Source organism: Ornithorhynchus anatinus, chromosome 10 (genome assembly GCF_004115215.2).
Source record: "Ornithorhynchus anatinus isolate Pmale09 chromosome 10, mOrnAna1.pri.v4, whole genome shotgun sequence".
NCBI lineage: Eukaryota > Metazoa > Chordata > Mammalia > Monotremata > Ornithorhynchidae > Ornithorhynchus > Ornithorhynchus anatinus.
Window position 1 is genome coordinate 7,572,375 of NC_041737.1, and position 20,882 is coordinate 7,593,256.

General features: G+C 46.0%; 1 protein-coding gene across 1 annotated transcript in view; it reads right to left on the bottom strand.

The window, feature by feature from the left end:
• Positions 1 to 20,882, bottom strand: part of ADAMTS3 (ADAM metallopeptidase with thrombospondin type 1 motif 3) — a 145,395-nt gene that overhangs the window by 36,261 nt on the left and 88,252 nt on the right. The window contains exon 5 of the mRNA XM_029074207.2: positions 6,617 to 6,816. Within this exon, the coding sequence (XP_028930040.1) occupies positions 6,617 to 6,816 (200 nt within the window). The remainder of the gene's footprint in view (positions 1 to 6,616; positions 6,817 to 20,882) is intronic.

Consider the following 20,882-nt stretch of genomic DNA (forward strand, 5'->3'; position numbering starts at 1 on the left):
GCACTGGCCAGGGAGTCAGAGGGTCATGGGTTCTAATCCCGGGTCCGCCATTTGCCCGCTGTGACTTTGGGCAAGTCACTTCATTTCTCCATGCCTCAGTTACCTCATCTGAGAAATGGGGATTGAGACTGTGAGCCCCATGTGGGACAGGGACCGTGTCCAACCCAATACGCTTGCATTATCCCCAGCGCTTAGTACGGCGCCTGGCACAGAGTAAGCGCTGAACAAATGCCACGATTATTCCAGACGGGGTAACTGGGGCACGGAGGAATGAAGCGATCTGACCAAGGCCACGCAGCAGACGAGTGGCGGAGCCAGGATTAGAACCCACGTCTGCTGACTCCCAAGGCCGCGTTCTTGCCACTAGGCCACACCGCTTCCGTGCTACACTGTTCTTGGGGAAACCGGTGGGGGCTGGGGGGAAGGAGCTGTTTGGTGCAGGGATGTGCTGCCATTTTACGGATGCCTTGGAGAGACCTTTCCCAGCGGCATATTCATTTCCGTACCAACATATGTCATACGTCACGGGCCGGGGAGCTATCAGCAACGCAACACAGATGATCTGGACTTATTTAAGGAGGGTCAGTTCCCATAACAGCAGAAATCAGGGGAAAGGCGTGCAAATATCATGATAAAAAGCATTCCCACACACGGAGAACTGCACCTCTCCTTCCCCGCAAAACCCTTTAAGTCACAGTACACAATGTCCGACACACCCCATTATCTCTAAAAAAAAAAAAAATCTTCCATCTGGAACAGACCGTACTTGATTTTGCCTTTCATGTCCTCAAGCTGGACAATCTGGGGGTTATAAAACACATGTTCTTTTCTTGGAAACCAATTTAACCACTGGCTTATCCCGGACACAGAAGGTCCTAGCAGAAGGGACAGTGACTTCTATGTATTCTTAGTGCCCGGACCGGTGGGAACTTTAAGGAATGCTCATATTTTGTTATAATAACGTCGGTATTTGTTATGAGGGTTGGCAAAGAGAAAACTGTCCCCTTGTAAGGTAAAAAGGAAACTGTTGAAATTCTCCATCTGCCAACTGTCCCCAAATCCTTGCTTGAGGCAGTAAACTTGTTTCTCCCTGTTCTTTTACGGTGTCTGAAAACGGGTCTAAAAGGCCATTCTACACTAAAGACCGAAATCACAACCGGCAGATCAATCTTGGATTCAATAACGGAACACCCAATCACTTCGCTAGGTTATGGGCTCCGATCCCGTCTCCGCCACTTGTCTGCACTGTGGCCTTGGGCAAGTCACTTCCCTTCTCCGTGCCTCAGCGATCTCTCAGCCGCATAGCTCAGCGGAAAGAGCCCGGGCTCGGGGAGTCAGAGGTCATGGCTTCGAATCTCGGCTCCGCCCCTTCACTTCTCCGGGCCTCGGTGACCTCCTCTGTAAAATGGGGATTACAAACTGTGAGCCCCACGTGGGACAACCTGTTCACCTTGTTCCCCTCCAGCGCTTAGAACAGAGCTTGGCACATAGTCGGCGCTTAACAGATACCACCATTCTTGCCATTATTATTATTAATAAGCGCTTAACAGATACCACCATTCTTACCGTTATTATTATTAAAATGGGGATTGAGACTGTGACAGCCCCACACGGGGCAGGGACTGAGTCCAACCCAATTGGCTGGTATCCGCTCCAGCGCTGAGCACAGGGCCTGGCACATGGGAAGTACTTAAACAACACAGTTATAATTGCAATAACTATAATTCTAACACTAAACTCATCATTATCGTCATTTTTTATTATGATTACTATTACTAATAATTATAATAGAGACTTTAAGGGTGGGTATTTTGCCCGGAATATTTTCGGCGCTGTGTTGTTGCCAGGAGATGGCGCTATCCACATTTTGGGGAGAAAACTGGTCATTTCTCCTAGTGGGCTGAGGACCTTGGGTCAGCACTTTTCATCGGTCCCATGTAAAAAGTTTTCAGCAAAATCACGCTAAATTAAGTAGTGTTTCCCCACGGGAAATAACGTGGACACCACTTAAAACCCATCGAAACAATCCAAATCTATTAAAAAACAGTGATTCGAAAAACCTCAATCGATACGATGGGCGTCTCCCATCCCGGCTCCGCCACTTGGCAGCTGTGTGACCGTGGGCAAGTCACTTCACTTCTCTGGGCCTCGGTGACCTCACCTGGAAAATGGGGATGAGACTGGGAGCCTCGGGTGGGACGACCTGATGACCCTGAATCCCCCCCAGCGCTTAGAACGGTGCTCGGCACACAGTAAGCGCTTAACAAATACCAACATGATTATTATTATCCTAAATGACAGATGAGCCTCAGTCAATAATCATAATAAAGGTACTTTGTTAAGCACTCACTCTGAGCGAAGCATTGCTGTGAGCGCTGGGGTAGATACAAGTTAATCAGGTTGGACACAATCCTTGTTCCATCGGGGGCTCAAACTCCCCATTTTACAGATGAGGGAACTGAGGCCCAGAGAAGGGAAATGTTTGCCCAAGGTCACACAGGAGACATGCGGCAGAGCTGGAATTAGAACCCGGGTCTTTCTGGCTCCCAGGCCCGGGCTCTTTCCACTAAGCCAGGCTGCTTCTCAGGAAGTCACGAAGATTTTGGTACGTAGAACCGGCCAAAAACGGATCGACTGTAGCGTGGGGCAGTTTATGTGGGCCCTTCAAACTCTTCATCCCCCTCCGTCATCTCTCTTCATCTTTCATCTTTCCGCTGGGGTAGAGGATTTCACAGGTGAGTAAGCAGGCAGCAGGGCTGCACGGTGAGCTGTGTGCACGCAAACCAAGTAACCACAGCATTGTGCCATTGTCGGATCACACCACCAAAGACCAGCGGACCACGATAGCCACTTTACTTGTCAGATGAGTGGCCTTGGGCAAGTCACTTCAAGAAGCAGCGTGGCTCAGTGGAAAGAGCACGGGCTTCGGAGTCAGAGGTCATGAGTTCGAATCCCAGCTCAGCTGTGTGACCGTGGGCAAGTCACTTCACTTCTCTGTGCCTCAGTTACCTCATCTGTAAAATGGGGATGAAGACTGTGAGCCCCACGTGGGACAACCTGATTCCCCTGTGTCTACCCCAGCGCTTAGATATGTGCTCGGCACATAGTAAGTGCTTAACAAATATCAACATTATTATTTTCTATGTTTCATTTACCCTCATCTGTAAAATGGGGATCGAGACAGTGAGTCCCATGTGGGACAGGGACTGTGTCCACCCTGACTTGCTTATATCTACCCCGGTGTTTAATGCAGCACGTGGCAGATAGTAAGCACTTAACAAATACCACAATTGTTATTAGTATTAGTTAACAGCTGAGGACTTCATAACTGGACTGTTAGTTTCAGGATCAAAAAGCAATGCAATTATGGTCCAGTAATGAAAGATATTGAATTTGCTCTTTTTGTGGACCTAAGTGAGTGAAGCAGAGTGGCTTAGTGGAAGGAGCCTGGGCTTCGGAGTCAGAGGTCTTGGGTTCGACTCCCGGCTCTGCCACTTGTCAGCTGTGTGACTGTGGGCAAGTCACTTCACTTCTCTGTGCCTCAGTGACCTCATCTGTAAAATGGGGATTACAAACTGTGAGCCCCACGTGGGACAACCTCATTACCCTGTATCTCCGCCAGCGCTTAGAACAGTGCTCTGCACATAGTAAGCGCTTAACAAATACCAACATTATTATTATTGGTTCATTTTCAAAATGTTCTATTTCACATACTATTTAGCAAAAAGGCACCTGGTGCTAAAATACCAGAGATCTGCTATTATTTATACTAAAGAGACCTGTTATTCTCTACAGTACATTGTAAAAGGTTCTAATTATTTATTATGAATAGCACTAATAACAATGGCGGTAACAGTAAAGATAATGATGATGTTCTTTGTTAAGGGCTTTCTATGTGCCAAGCACTGGCACATTTACAAGAATCAGGCCCCATATGGGGCTCATAGTCTAAGAAGGGAGGAGAAAAAGTATTGAACCCCCATTTTGCAGATGAGGGAACTGAGGCACAGAGAAATGCAGTGACCTGCCTGAGGTCACACAGCAGACAAGTGGCAGAGTTGTGACTTCCAGGCCTCTGCTCTTTCCACCAGGCCACACGGCGTCTCTGCTTCAGAACAAGAAAGCCAAGGGAGAGAGCACAAGCAATAGTGAGGTTCAAATTAAACAGAACAAGTTATCTAGAGTTTAAACCTTCTTAATCAGTCATTGGTATTTATTGAGTACTTACTCTGCAGAGCACTGTACTAAGCATGTGGGAGAATACAGGAGAGTGAATAGACAAAATCCCTGTCCTCGAGGACCTTACAGTTTAATGGGGGAGACAGAGACTAAAATAAATTGTAGGCAGGGGAATCAGCAGAGTTTAAGAATTTGCACCAAAGCATTATGTGAATGGGGATGGGATGAGATGGGGGAGACGGGTAATAAAATAAATTACAAGTAGGGCTCAGTAACTCTGACAATTGAGAAATCAATCAAATCAATTGTATTTATTGAATGTTTACTCTGTGCAGAGCACTGTACTAAGCACTTGGGAAAGTACAATATAACAGAATTGGTAGACGTGCTCTCTCCCCACAGGGAGCTTACACATTTCTGAGCGGGAGTCTACGTGAAAGCAAACAAACATTTTGGCTGGAGAAATATGGTCTATTTGATGGTAGGTGAGGATAGCTACAAGTATACCAAATGGATTCCTCATTCTGTTTCCAAACTTAGATTTCTACTATTCTAATAACACTGACAATGGCACTCGTTAAACACGTGCTATGTGCCAAACACTGCTTTAGGCCTGGAGCAGACTTATCGATCGACTTGTACCTAAATTCTGAAAATGGGGATGAAAACGGGGAGCACCTCGGGGTACCGCTAATTAATCTGGGAAGGCTTGTTGGAGGAAGTGGGATTTTAAGAGGGATTTGAAGGCGAGAAACACCGAGGTCTGGAGGAACAGCCTTGAGAAACACAGGAAAGAGGAGACAGGAATGTGCGAGAATAAACCTAACCCCTAGGTAACTGAATTGAGGGAAATAAAGAGGGGTTTGGATCAGACAACATTTCACTTCAGGGAAACAAGAAAACGAGCTTAGAGGAGGTCACTTGGACCAAGAAGAAGAAAGCGAGGTGGGGATGCTGGGTTGGTCATATAACACCAGTTCAGTGGGTGAAGAGGCCTTTGTATCAGAACACGGGCCACCTGAATAAAATACCCTGCTGTGGATTACAACAGACTCTTTTCGCCTTAGTAACAGACCAGGCTGAGGCTAGATTTCCTATCAGGTGCCCAGACTGGAACTCTTTCCCTATAACCTGGAAGATGAGAGTAAATGGAACATTAATTCCAGTTTGAGATGACCTCAAACTGGAAAGGGTTGACTCGTATGGGAATAAAAAAAGATAAAATAAAATCGAATATTTCTCCAAGGACTTTTTCCTTGAAAGGAAAATTCTTTCCAAGTTTGTTCCCGGACAGGACAATTTCTCCCAGGACATTTCCCTGGCAGGACAATCTGACCTGCTTTGTCTGACCGGCTGCTCGTCAGACTGACCTCCACAGAGCAAGATGAAGTCTTCTTTCAGATTGGCTCATCCACTCTCCAACTCCAGTACTGATTTTTTTGGATTAAACTCTCTTGTTACTCAAAAAAAAAAAATCTACCCACATATGGGTAGAAAGAGAGCGGGCCAAAAGGGAACGGTTAAAAAAGACTTCTTATAACTAATACGCATTTGAAAGAATCTGGAGATTACCAAATGAATATTATCATGGTGCTGGCATGACCGTTTACCATTTTTTCGATAGTACCGTTTAAGCGCGGAAGGAAGCAATGGTACCAAGTGCTTAGTACAGTGTTTTGCAAACAGTAAGTACTCAGTAAATACGATTAATAATAAACTCCCTCATTTTTACCAAGAAAACTCTCTGGATACACTAGTAAAATTGATTGCAGATGCAGGTGGGGCGTTCCGGGACAGATGGGTCCTTGGCGTCGTTATGGGTCGGAGATGACTCGATGGCATAAGACATAACACTTAAGTGCTTATTATGTGCCAGGCACCGTATTATGCACTGGGGGTAGATACAAGTTAATCAGGTTGATCAGAGTCCCTGCCCCACATAGGGCTCATAATCTTAATCCCCATTTTACAGATGAGGTTACGCAGGCCCAGAAGTGAAGTGACTTGTCCGAGGTCAAACGGCAGACAAACGGCAAAGCCGGGATTAGAACCCAGGGACTACTGACTCCCAGGCCCATGCTCTAACCACTAAGCCATGCTGCTTCTCTTTATGTTCAATCTTTTTATTTTAAGGGCCCGGCCTTCCTCTGCCTCGGCTTCCTTGCAGCCCCAGCTCTCCGGTCAAAAATCTCCTGTGGCTGCCCATCCATCTCCACATCAAACAGAAACTCTTCAACTGTTAGTGACTTGCCCAAGGTCTTACGGTCCTCAATTTTAAAATGGATATTAAAATATCTGTTCTCCCTCCTGCTTATGTGGGAGAGAGACCCTGTCTGACCTAATTAACTTGTACCTAGCCCAATGCTTAGTGTTCGACACATAGGTAATGCTTAACAATACTACAAAAAAAAAAAGGAAAATGTCAAGTCCCTCTTACTATGTTCATCAGGGTGAGGAGGTAGTTTTGGACGTGCTCTTTGCCATGGAAACGGACCACGGAGTCATCCACACCTAGTAGCACCTCGATGTTGTAGTCGTTATCGCCGGCATGCCGCCGCCGCCTCAGCGTTTCATTGAGTTCCTGCTCGACGTTGCTGAAAATGGCGCCCAGGTCATCAAGTCGTCCCAACTCGGACTCTGTCGGGAAACCAAAGAAACCGATCACGTACCTGGCCCCATCAATCAATTACTCACTAGAAACTAGGGAGCTCCTACGATGGGCAAAATACCATACGAGTCATCTGTCTCACTGCCGACCCCTCGCCCACATCCTGCGTCCGGCCTGGATACCTTCCCTCCGCAAATCTGACAATGACTCTCCCCCCCCCTTCAAAGTCTTATTGAAGGCGCATCTCCTCCAAGAGGGCTTCTCTGACTAAGTTCTCCTCCCACTCCCTTCTGCGTTGCCCTGACCCGTTCCCTTTGTCCTTCCCCCGCCCCCTCCAGCCCCACAGCATTTATGCACGTATCTGTAATTTATTTCTATTAAAGCCTGTCTCCCCCTCTAGACTGTAAGCTCACTGTGGAAAGAGAATCTGTTTATCGTTATACTGTACTCTCTCAAGCACTTAGTACAGTGCTCTGCACAAAGTAAGTGCTCAGTAAATACGACTGAATGAATGGAGAGCACAAGAAAGATAAAGCACCCGGTCCCTGCCCCGCTCTCGGGAGCTTACAACCTAACGAGGAAGGTGGACACAAAATTACTTAGATTGAGAAAGAAAAAGATCCTGAAAGGTTCATTCGACTCGGTTCCTTGCACTGAGCTGACTGTGTTAGCCTGTTGGCCAGAGAGCATCGAAAAAGGAAAAGTACGGTTTTAATGGGTAAAAGATAAGCAAGCAGAGTTTCTCCACGGCACTGCTATCGCAACTGCCAGTTTGGTCTCCATTTCATGTGAACGTAACCCGGAAAATCTTCTACTTACATACCACTTTGCCTTCTCTAGACTGTAAGCTGGTTGTGGGCAGGCAACGTGTCTGCCAACTCTGTTGTACTCTCCTAAGCGCTCCGCTCATAGTAAGGTGCTTAATAAATACCACTGATGATTCATTCATTCAAGCGTATTTACTGGGAGCTTACTGTGTTCAGAGCACTGTACTAAGCACTTGGGACAGTACAAAACTAACAAGAAACAGGCACATTCCCCGCCCGCCACAAATTTACGACAGAACCATTCTGACCCAGGTGTTATGTGGGGAACATTTAATCCTGTCCTGGACCTTGAAGCCGTTCGAATTAGCGTCTGGCTCTGTGGAACGGTATTACTCCTTTCACCTTTGTGGTTTGGTTGTGTAAAGGAAAGAATCATGTGTCTCGTTGGCTGAGAACAAGGTAGACCACGTCTCGGTCACACGGGATTTGAAGTGGAGGAATTATGGACCCAACCCACACCATCCCCACCTCTAAAGAGTACACAAAAAACACCCACCCTCCCGGCTCTAAGGAGAGACATGAGATCAAAATACAGATGCTCCGACTTAAGCTACACTGTATTTCGTCTTGAGCGGATCCCAGCCGCTGGCTCACTGACTGGGAATTCACTCCATCCTGGGAATTTCGGCGGTTCGACAACACATAAATAACCCTCACCACTGTCCACATCCAACGGCGAGGCTTCTTCCAAGTTGCTTTCAATAGCTGTTAATGCTCCCCGCAAATCGAGAGGCTACACCTGTGGATGGCTTTAAAATTCAATCTCGAATCTGTCTGCGCTGAAGAACGAGACCACTCCGGTAGTCCCTGAGCTCAAATCCCCAACTAAAAATGGGTCTCTCTGGCAGAATAGTCTAGTGCAGCATCCAATGGAAACATATTTACCATGTCATCGTATCATTATGCCTGCTCTATGCATGTAATAGGCTAAATAGTCATTTTGGAAAGACAGAGTTCTCTTCTCTGAGCTGCATTTGGGTTTGGCCCCGGTGTCTTTCTTTACGCAGACAGTTTTCTGGTTAGGAAAAAGAAGAGAATTTTTTTTCGTGTGAGTTTGGGATGGAGAGAAAGAAGAAACAATTTAAAATCCGAAAACCTTCTTTCGCAAATTAGTACCACACATACATAGTTCTCTCTCCTCACACCGTAGTTTTCCTGCTGGTGATCTCCAATGAGAGAATGCCATTTTTTCATGAGAAAAATGAGATAGCATGTCCTCACGTTTACCGGCAATTCCTTAATTGCTATTTGGAGTAACACAGGTGTTTATCCCTTTATAAGTATCAGTATATCTATAGAGAAGCAGCATGGCCTAGTGGAAAGAGCACGGGTCTGCAAGCCAGGGGACCTGGGATCTAATCCTGGCTCCGCTGTATGTCTGTTGTGTGACCTTGGACAAGTCACTTAACTTCTTTGTGCCTCAGTTCCCTCATCTGCAAAATGAGGATTCAATATCTGTTCTCCCTCCTTCTTAGATTGAGAGCTCCATGTGAGACCGGACTGTTTGGCATCTACCTCACCACTTAGTATAATGCCTGACATGTAGTGTTTAGTAATAATAAAAATAGTAATATTAATGATGGAATTTATTAAGAACTTACTATCTGTCAGAGACTGTTCTAAGCACTGGGGCAGATACAAGTTAATCAAGTCAGATCCAGTCCCTGTCCCAAATGGGGTTCACAGTCTAATTTGGAGGAAGGAGGAGCCAATTCCCACTTTAAAGACGAGGTAACTGAGGCACAGAGAAGTGAAGTGACTCGCTTAAGGTTAGGGATAAGAGGTGGCCTAGCCCCTTCTTCATTAAAATCCCCAGGTTTTCCCGAGGCAGGTCCACTACTCCAGAACATCATCATGGCACTTTACAGCCACGTCCAGCTAACATCGACTGATCAGTTTGCTTCCCTGACTGATCTATTCCTCTAGGAATTCCTGAAGAGTAGTCAAAGGCCCAAGGGAAAAAGAATTACGGATCCAGTCCTTGCCTTCCTATACTGACGGCTCAGATAATAGAGGGCAACGATACTTCTCCAACCTTACTGACTCCCATCCCCCGCACCCAGACGTTTCTCCCTCCTCAAACCTCCTGTCCCTAGGCTCCCTCGTCTTTTTTCTCTAATGACCTAGCTATGTACTTTATTGATGAAGCTGAAACGATCACGTCTCATCTCCCTAAAATCTCCCCTGCTCCTCTCCAGGACCTCCCTTCTCCTGCCCCCTACTTGACTCTCCCTCAGTATCCCAAGAGGAGCTCTCCTGCCTCCTCTCAAATTCTACACCCTCTGCGCCTCCAACCCCATCCCTTTGTACCTTACCAAAACACTTGTCCCATTCTGTCTTCACTCCACAAACATCTTCAACTGTTCACTTCCTAATAATGTCATCTTTCCCACTGCCTTCAAATATGCTCATGTATCCCCTGTCCAAAAAAACACAAAAAACCTCCCTGGACCCCGCAGCTCCCTCCAGCTATCACCCCAACTCCTCCTGCCATTTCTCTCTAAATTCCTTAAGTCATCCATCTATACCCGCTGCTTATACTTCCCCTCGTCCAGTTCTCTTCTTGACCCTTTCCATTTTGGTTTCCTCCCCTTCGCCCCACAGAAACCTTCCAATGACCTTCTTCTTGCCAAATCCGTTGGCCTCTACTCCACTCTAATGCTTCTTAACCGCTCAGTTGCCTATGACACTTTGGACCAGCCCCTTATCCTTGAAACATTATCTAACCTTATCCTGACAGTGCCCTCTCCAGATTCTCCTCCTATCTCTCTAATCCCTCCTTCTCAGCCTCTTTTTTGGGCTTCTCCTCTGCATTTCACCCTCTAACTGTGGGAATTCCTAAAGGTTTAGTTCTGGGCAGGTTTAGTTCCGTATCTCCCCCGGTGCTTAGAACAGTGCTTGACACATGGTAACTGCTTAACAAATACCATCATTATTAGTATTATTACAGAAAATACACCAAGAGACTCCCACCTGCTTCTCAAATCAAATAATAATTTTTTTTTGATAATTTCTACTTTATGCCAAGTACATAGATTCAGGATAATCAGGTTAGACACAGTTCCTGTGCCTCTTGGGGCTCACAGTCTAAGTAGGAGGAAGAACAGGTATTTAATTCCCATTTTAAATAAATAATAATGTTGGTATTTGTACCATCTACACCTACTCCCTTGAAGAACTCATTCACTTTCATGGCTTTAATTACCATCTCTACATGGATAATCCCCAAATCTAATTCTCTGGCGACAACCTTTCTCCTTCTCTGCAGTCTCTTATTTCCTCCGGCTTTCAGGACATCTCTACCTGTTGGTCCTGCCGACACTTCAAATTAAACATCCCAAACTGAACTCCTCATCTTCCCACCCAAAGCCAGTCCTTCCCCTGTCTTTCCCATCACTGTAGACAACATCCTCCCTATCTCGCAAGCCCGCAATCTTGACATTTTCCGCGACATCTCTCAATCTGCCACCAAACCCTGTTGGTCCTACCTTCACAACACTGCTAAAATCCATCCTTTCTTCTCCACCCGCACTGCTACTATCCAAACACTTATCACATCCCACCTTGACAAATGCATCAGCCTCCTTGCTGACCTCCCAGCCTCCTGTCTTACTCTACTCAAGTTCATACTTCACTCTGGCGCGTGGACCATTTTATTATTTAAAAAAAAATCAATTCACATCTCCCCATTCCTCAAGAACCTCCAGTGGTTACCTATCCACTTCTGCATCAAACAGAAACTCCTTCCATTGTCTTTAATGCACTCAGTCACCTTGTCTGCTCCTTCCTCACCCTCACTGGTTTCCTACAATCACCCAGTCCACACAAATGCTTACTGTGTGCAGAGCACTGTACTCTGCCCTCGGGAAATTACAGTGCAATAGACTTAGTAGACACGTTCCTTGCCCACAACGAGCTTAAGGGCATATGCATTTATTTGCACTCTTGGTTACAATCTTCATGATTTTGAAGACTTTGAGTTTCCTTTCAGCCTTGGAACTTGTCGGTCCGTCACATAAAGCAACTCTCTTTCATTCCCCATTTTGGCTATTCTTCTCTTCCTTTCTCATGTTCCATTATGTCCTTTTGGGGCAATTGAGAGCATGGCAAAGAAACGATTCTCCAAAATATCTTTATCTAGACAAATGGAAATGTCAAAGAGCCCCAGATTTGGGAATGGAAAAGAAGGAGAAATGTTCAGCAGGGCAATCATGACAACATCCTTTTTAGCTAGAAATGTTATTTTTTTCCATGAGAATTATTCGACTTATTAGACTTGCACTTGGACACTCGGTATCGTATGCGGCTGGGAGCATTTTAAGGTTAAGCCGCACTTCGTAAACCTCAAAATGAAATATATTCACCTTTCTCTCATTAAAGAATGTGAACTCGCTGATTCGCCAGAGGCCGGTGAAGCCAAAAGGTACTGTAAATGTGTTTACAGAAAAGAACCGTCTTCCAAAAATACAGTTTGTCCTTCAGGACAAATGTGAAGGAAGTTCAAAAAATCAAAACCTAAGCAAACACAGGTATTACCTTACAGGCCAAAGAACACAGTGTTAGACATATTTTCTGAAGATGTTTTGAATTCATTATTTAGGGAATTAAAATCTCGCTTAAAAAAACTTTTCAATGAATGATAAAGAATTAGTGAAATGCCAGAAAGATAAGAAGGAAAAAAAATAGGGTTCATTGGCTGCAAAACCACACGGTGAAACTCCGATAACTTTCTCTTTCAGGAAATCTTCAGTATTACATGGGACATGGAGAGAGTGAAGGAAAGAACCCATTTGGGTTTCCTAAATTCCAATTTGGGGATGGTTAAATTCACATTTTTGAAATTGCTTTTTTTGGCAGAGAAATACATCGTGAGGATAATTGATAGAACTTTGGCTCTTCGTTTCATATTGCAAGAGAAGCAGCATGGCCTAAGTGTAAGGAGCACAGACCTGCGAGTCAGAGGACCTAGGTTCTAATCCTGCTCCACCATATGCCTGCCAGGTGAACTTGGTCAAGTCACGTAACTTCTCTGTGCCTCAGTTTCCTCCACTGTCAAGCAGCGTGTAAAGCAGAGAAGCAGTGTGGCTCAGTGGAAAGAGCCCGGGCTTGGGAGTCAGAGGTCATGGGTTCGAATCCGGACTTTACCACTTGTCAGCTGTGTGACTGTGGGCAAGTCACTTAACTTCTCTGAGCCTCAGTTCCCTCATCTGTAAAAGGAGGATGAAGACTGTGAGCCTCACGTGGGACAACCTGATGACCCTGTATGTATCCCCCCCCCAGTGCTTAGAACAGTGTTCTGCACATGGTAGAGGAGCAGCGTGGCTCAGTGGAAAGAGCACGGGCTTTGGAGTCAGAGGTCATGGGTTCGAAGTCCGGCTCGGCCACTTGTCAGCTGTGTGACTTTGGGCAAGTCACTTAACTTCTCGGTGCCTCAGTTGCCTCATCTGTAAAATGGGGATGAAGACTGAGCCCCACGCGGGACAACCTGATTCCCCTGTGTCTACCACAGCGCTTAGAACAGTGCTCGGCACATAGTACGTGCTTAACAAATACCAACATTATTATTATTATTATTACATAGTAAGCGCTTAACAAATACCAACATTATTATTTATTTAAAATGGGAATTAAATACCTGTTCTTCCTCCTACTTAGACTATGAGCCCCAAGAGGCACAGGAACTGTGTCTAACCTGATTATCCTGAATCTATGTATTTGGCATAAAGTAGAAATTAACCAAAAAAAAATTATTTGATTTGAGAAGCCCGTGGGAGTCTCTTGGTGTATTTTCTGTAATAATACTAATAATGATGGTATTTGTTAAGCAGTTACCATGTGTCAAGCACTGTTCTAAGCACCGGGGGAGACACAAGGTAATCAGGTTGTCCCATGTGGGGCTCAAAGTCTTGATCCCCATTTTACAGAGGAGGTAACTGAGGCACAGAGAAAGGAAGTGACTTGCCCCAAAGTCACACAACAGACGAGTGACAGAGCCGGAATTAGAACCCATGACCTCTGACTCCCAAGCCCGTGCTCTTTCCACGGAGCCACGCTGCTTCTCTGACAACTAGCGAATTTTAAGCTGAAGTCGGTTTATCCAGGGACGCTTTCAGAATCCAAACGGCAGCTTCGTTTTGCCCACAGCGTTGCCCCAACCAAATCAGAAGCCCCGAAGGAGAGGAAGAACAGACGTGAAAAGGAGACGTAGAGAAATCTATGCCGGCCAGGGAACTCAATGCGTGTAGAGGAGGGTTCATCTCCATGATAACACCGTTAACCGAGCTGATACAAATAGTACTGCAAATCAATCTTCGGCCTTTCCTTCAGCGGTCTCACAGTCTGGTTAATGTCAGTCAAGCAGGAGGGTGCGCTGGGTAGGACGATGTTAAAGCCAGGACTTGTTTTTAGAAATGAATCAAGCACCAAGAGCCTGTGCCAGATTTTTGCCGAAGAATGCCTGTGAGATCATTCCTCAGAAGGCCCTCCTTCCCTCTGCCTGACATGATATAAACTGGTTTGGTATTTACTCATACTGGAAACTCCTTTGGTCCATTTCTTAGCTCCTTAAGTGAAACCAGCTGCCGTCGGAGCTAACCTGCTCGAGAGAAACAGAACAAAGATCGCTCTCCAGTCTAAACTATCGCCTTTCGGTTTGATTTGCCGATTCGAAATAAATGCCGCGGTTTCTGTCTACCTCTGACACTGGTAACGTTCAGTCTTCGAATGTAAGCAATGTCAGATGCTTCAGATTTAATCAAGGTCGCATAACTCGAGGCTATTAGCTTTCACACAGACCAAGCTCTTTCCGGACCATTTTGGAATCAATCAGTCGCATTTATTGCGGGTTCAATGTGCAGAACACTGTAGTAAGCTTTTGAGAGAGTACAACATCACGGAGTTGGTAGACAAATTCCCTGCCCACAGTAAGCTTGCAGTCTAGAGGACCTGAGACTGCTGAGGCTCTCAGTGAACCCCTGATGCTTTCAACTGGAAACATGGGAGGAAAATAGAAAGCAATGGGAAATAACAACTTTTCCAAATTTACCTGAAGCGACATGGCCTTCAAGCAACCATGGGGCTTGGTGTTACCAGCTACTCTGGGCAGAGAGGAATCTGAATCAAGGACATCTAAGGATCTACTCAGAACTCGCCCGCTCAACTGTATATATCTTCATCACCTTATTTATTTTGTTTAATGAGATGTACGTCACCCTGATTCTATTTGCCATGGTTTTTATGAGATGTTCTTCCTCTCGACTCTATTTATTGCCATTGTTCTTGTCTGCCCGTCTCCCCCGATTAGACCGTAAGCCCGTCAAAGGGCAGGGACTGTCTCTATCTGTTGCCGATTTGTACATTCCAAGCGCTTAGTACAGCGCTCTGCACATAGTAAGCGCTCAATGAATACTACCGAATGAATTGAATGAATGAATCTCTGAGGAGCTCGCACTAGAGGGTGACACAGCCCCAGTGTCCCAATTTTCTTCTCCTCAGCGGAAGATCTATTTGCTGGAAGAAGTTTCTTTTTCACTTTATCATTAGCAATGATTGAGCACCTATTAGAGCCACAGAAACCTTCTTGGAGAAGCAGTGTAATTGGAGAAGCAGCATGGCCTAGAGGAGAGATCACGGGCTCCCGAGTCAGACCCGGCTCCCCTACTTGTCTGCTGTGCGCCCTTGAGCAAGTAACTTAATTTTTCTGCATCTCAGTTACCTCAGCTATAAAATGGGGATTCGAAACCTGTTCTTCCTCCTCTTAAATCATGAGCCCCATGTGGGACTTGGACTGCGTCTAACCTGATTAATGTGTATCTACCTCAGCACTTAGAATAGCGCTTTGACTCTTAGTAAGGGCTTAATATAATAATTATTACACTGTTTTGGATTATACAACATCAGCCGCTGGTATGTACTGTGTTTCCGCTTTGCGCAGAACACCATACTCAACACTGGAAAGAGGAAAACAATAAAGGACAAGGCCCTGGCTCTCCAGGGAGTTGAATGCAACTGCTTTATGTGACAGACTGAAAAGTTCCAAGGCTGAAAGTGGTGCAGATTGCCCCGTGAGGATTCCCCACGTCATTCATTCAATTGTATTTATTGAGCGCTTACTGTGTTTGAACAAATGTACTAAGCGTTTGGGAGGATACCATCTAACACTGAACAGACACATTCCCTGCAAAACGAGTTTACAGTCTCGAGAACAAGCACCTAAGTGCTTGATCCATCAATCAATTCTATTTATTGACTTCGGTGAGCTGCTGACATTCGAAGCAGTGTCAAGGCCACTTTGCTTCTTTTAGGGTGATAGAGTCCAACGTCAGTGTGACATGCGACAGCCTCCAAATCCTGGAGGATGAGGTGAGCTCTATACCTGTGTGAAAAGAACCGAGAATTCACCCAAGAGAGAAGCAAACTCCAGTCACAGGTGCCAGCTTCCAAGGCAACTCCAGAGTTTTTACAGAGTGCAGAGAAGGAAATTCCCCCAGGGGGACAAAAAAATCAGGTATGACACTTTGAAAAATGACCCAGTTTTGCAGTTTAATACTGCTTGGATTAAATTGGGCAAAGCCCCATTTCCCTGCCGTTCATAGAGTTAGAGTTGATCAAACACATCTGGCCCTTCTAGCTGGGAATAAACTTTAGAATAATGGAAATTGGTATTATAACCGTACTTCGAATGGAATTGCCCCCATTCCCCTTTAATGGGATCAACACTAAACTCTCAACACTCTCTCTTTAGCAGATTTTAAAGTATTTTTAGGGCTGAGACAGATAGGCCTGGAGATCTGGACCAGGCACCAGGATGCTGTCCTGAGCTCTGTCTCTAGCGTGAACCTGGGAAATTTCCTCTTTGATCCTGACTTCTGGATCAATCAATCAATGGTATTTATTGAGTGGTTACTATGTGCAAAGCGGTCAAGTCACTTGTATTTACTGAGCGCTTACGGTGTGTCCTAAGTGCTTTTAAGAGCACAAGAGAACAGAGACATTCCCTGCCCACGAGTTTATAATCTAGAGGACTATACTAATTGCTTGGGAGAGTACAGTGCAACAGAATTAACAGACACATTTGCTTTAGCGAGCTTACAGTCTAGAGTTCCTCATCAGTATAGTGGGGAGAGAAGTAATAATAATAATAATAATGATGGTATTTGTTAAATGCTTATTATGTACCAGGCACCGTACTAAGCGCTGGGGTGGACACAAGCGAATCGGGTTGGATACAGTCCTTATGCCACATGGGGTTCACTGTTTCAATCCTCATTTATGAGGAACTGAGGGAACCGAGGCCCAGAGAAGTGAAGTGATTTGCCCAAGGTCACACAACAGACAAGTGGTGGAGCCAGGATTAGAACCCATGACCTTCTGACTCTCAGGCCTGTGCTCTATCGACTACTACTACTAATAATAGTAATGGTATCTGTTAAGTGTTTACTAAGCACCGGGCACTATTCTAAACTCTGGGGTAGATACAAGATAACTGGGCTCCCAATCTTAATCCCCATTTTTACAGATGAGGGAACTGAGGCCCAGAGAAGTGAAACGATTTGCCCAAGGTCACAGCAGACAAACGACAGCCTCAAGATTAGAATCCAGATCCTTCCGATCCCAGGCCCGTGCTCTGTCCACTAGGCCATGCTTTCACCTACGACTCACACGGTGCCATGTTTGCAACTGACTAGAGCCAGCCCAGGCTGACAAAAGGGGAGACTTCGCCGTCCTCCAGGAATATCCAGGGTCCAAGAGCCCCTCGCTGGAACTGCTATCTGTCGGGGTGCATCTTGCAAATCTTGGGGGGGAAAGTGAGGTATCTCTGATAAGCTACAGTCGATGTCCCCGGTGACCCTGATATCTGCCAAGCTTCCTAATCTGCTGCTGGTCACCTGGAAAGGAGAATTAGAGGTCAGTTTCTCTCAAGATTCCTCTGGACTGTAAGTTCATCATGGGCAGGGAATGTGTCTTTCAACTCTGGTGGATTTTACTCTCCCAAGGGCTCAAGTGCTCGGTAATTTCATTTATTTATATTAACGTCCGTCTCCCCCTCGAGACCATAAGCTCACTGTGGGCAGGGAATGTGTCTGTTATATCTTACTCTCCCAAGCGCTTAGTACAGTGTTCTAAACACAGTAAGCACTCAGTAAAAACGATCGATCGACTGGCTGAAAAGTTACCAAGAATACTGGATTCTCCCGCCGCACTACAGTGGAACTCCATCTTAACAGTAAGAAATGGATCACTTTAGTGTCAAGAGGAAGAAAACTAAAAATAGAAGCAAAAGAGATCTGACTAATTATTAAGTGGGTGGTGTAAAAATAGAAAAAATATTGGAAGGGCAGCTTGATGATATTTTTTCCTTATGAATGCTTTTCTTCCACTCCTCTGTTTCTTCCATTCTGCCTGTTTTTCTGGCTTATTTATTACATCTTCAGTTATTCATTTCACGAGAATGAGGTGAGTGATTATATTTTTGCACAGTTGCTTAGTTTAAAGGACTGCGAAAGGAATTTGTCTCCGAACATGTGGAATCCGTTACCATGATGTTTAATGCATGACAAGCAGGATGACTGGCAAGAGGCTTCTTTGGACTGTACCTTTTACCACAGAATCCTCATCTTAGCAGAAAAGCTTGCTGACTCCTGTCAGCAGCAATTACTTCCCATCGCTCCTAAGCCTCTAAGAGATGGCCCAGCCAACTCAGCTCCCCAGGCAAAGCAGCGGGACATCAAAATAGAGGGTCAAGTTAGCCCATATGAGAATAAGGAGATCAAATAATAATCAGGAAACACATGCAAAATGCTTTCAGGAGGGATCTGTCATCCGTGTGACCTTGGACAAGTCACTTCACTTTTCTGTGCTCAGTCACCTCATCTGTAAAATGGGGAGTAAGCCTTTGAGCCTCAGGTGGGACAGGGACTTGTGTCCAATCTGTTTAGCTTGGAGATACAAGCTTAGGGCTTAAAACAGTGCTTTACACACAGTAAGCACCTGGGCTTGGAAGTCAGAGGTCACGGGTACGAATCCCGGCTTTGCCGCTTGTCAGCTGTGTGACTGTGGGCAAGTCATTCCACTTCTCTGTGCCTCAGTTACCTCATCTGTAAAATGGGGATGAAGACTGGGAGTCTCACGTGGGACAACCCGATTACCCTGTAGCAACCCCAGCGCTTAGAACAGTGCTCTGCACATAGTAAGCACTTAAATACCAAGATTATTATAATAAATACCATCATCATTATTATTATTAAGTGGCAGAGCAGAATTAGAATCCAGGTCTGACTGCATCAAGTCAATACTCCTGTTCACTGGCTTTGCAGAACTGAATCAGCACTCGCTCTCCTCCTACTTAATAATAATTATGGCATTTGTTAAGAGCTTACTCTGCGCCAGGCACTGTACTGAACGCTGGGGTGGATACAAGCAAGTCGGGTCTCCCATTACAACCCAGTTCAGCTCTTTTGCTCCTCCCAAGCCGATTTACTCACTGTGCCTCATTCTCAGCTCTCTTTTGAATCCCCATCATACCATCATTACTGTTATTATTATTCCCTAGGCAGTGTCCTTTTCCCTTCTTTTGCGGGCAGCGAACGTGTCTACCAACTCTGTTGTCTTGTACTCTCTCAAACTCTTACTACGGTGCTCTGCTCACAGCAAGTGCTCAATAAATACCTACGATCGATTGATCGATGAAGCCCCATTGCAGTTACCCACATTCCAGAGTTCTCCAACGGCTGAGGCCACTTAGCCGTCCAGTGGATTTTGGATGTCCATGTTTTCTCAGTCTGAGCGATCACTGTATCCAAACCCCCTAGCTATTACTGAGTACACGAGAAGCCGTGTGATTTAGTTGAAAGAACACAGGACAGTGACTCAGAAGAGCTTGGTGCTAATCCTGGCTCACCGCTTGCCTGTTGTGTGACCCTGGGCAAGTCACTTAACTTCTCTGTGCCTCAGTCTCCTCACCTTAACTACCCGTTCCCCCTCCATCTTAGACCGTGAGCCCTGTGTGGAATAGGGATCGAGTCTAATCTGTTTAACCTGTATCTTAGCGCGACGATTGGCACATAGTAATAGGGGGGAATAGAGTCCGATAGGAATGGAGAACAGGTGTTTAATCCCCGTTTCATAGATGAGAAAACACAGTGTAGTTAAGTGACTTGTCCAAGGTCACACGGTGGGCAAGTGGCAGGGCTGGGATTAGAACCCAGGTCCCTCGACTCCCAGGCCCGTGCTCTTTCCACTAAGCTGCCCCCTCGGGCCTGTTCCGAGACGGGCAGCCAAGGAAGATGTTCCGGGGTGGAGTAATTTGCATTCCTCACAGGACAGTACTGTGCCCTCGCAAAGCCACGGGGCAGCCCCACCTGCTCCAATGCCAGCCACAGTAGCTGAAACCCAAACTGGTCGGAAAAGAAACGCCAACCTCAAACCCACTTCCGAAGTCTTCAAATTGTCCCTCCTCAGCAATGGCAAAAATCGTGCCCTTCCTTTAATGGGATAACGGAGGTCGGGGGGAAAGCAATATGGGTAGACACAGGTAACTGGTCACGAACGTTTCTCGACAGACCCCCCAGAATCCAGGAAATCGCCACTACGGAAAATACGGTGCCCGGTATTACATTTCCTGCCGTCGTTTTACTCCTAGAACTACCCCTTTTAAGGGGCATTACAGGCCCCGTCACTCAAATGCCCTGGCTTAAATTAAAGGAAACAAGCAGCTGTGGTTTTACTCCACACAGCTGGGATCAGCTCTCTGTTCCCTCCAAACGGGCCCCGTCGTTGTTGGGTCTCGGGTTACCTCTGACCTCTTGCGCTAAGGGGCAGGTGGGAGTAATGAGAAGGGAGCCCTTGTTGGGCTCGGCCAGTGCTGCTGAATGTTTGGATTGGGTGGTTACATTCTCAATTCTCTCCTATGTCCCGGCGGGTGTGAAAGGCTTCCTCACAGCTCTCCTCAGATGTGCCCCTTCATGAACAGAAATTCCCTGTTGGCACTGGAATTCTGGAGGGCGGCTGCCTCCTGGTCACTACTGCTAATAGATGATGGTGGAAAAAGAAACATGGGCTTCACCCCGTCACCTAAGGGAGAGGCTAACGAGAAACAGAAGCAATGTGGCCTTGTGGATAGAGCACAGGCCTGGGCATCAGAGGGACCCGGGTTAGAAAATCCTGGCCGTGCCACTTGTCCGCTGTGTGACCTTGGGCAAGTCGCTTCGCTTTTCCGGGCCTCAGTCACCTCATCCGTAAAATGGGGATTAAGACTATGAGCCCCACAT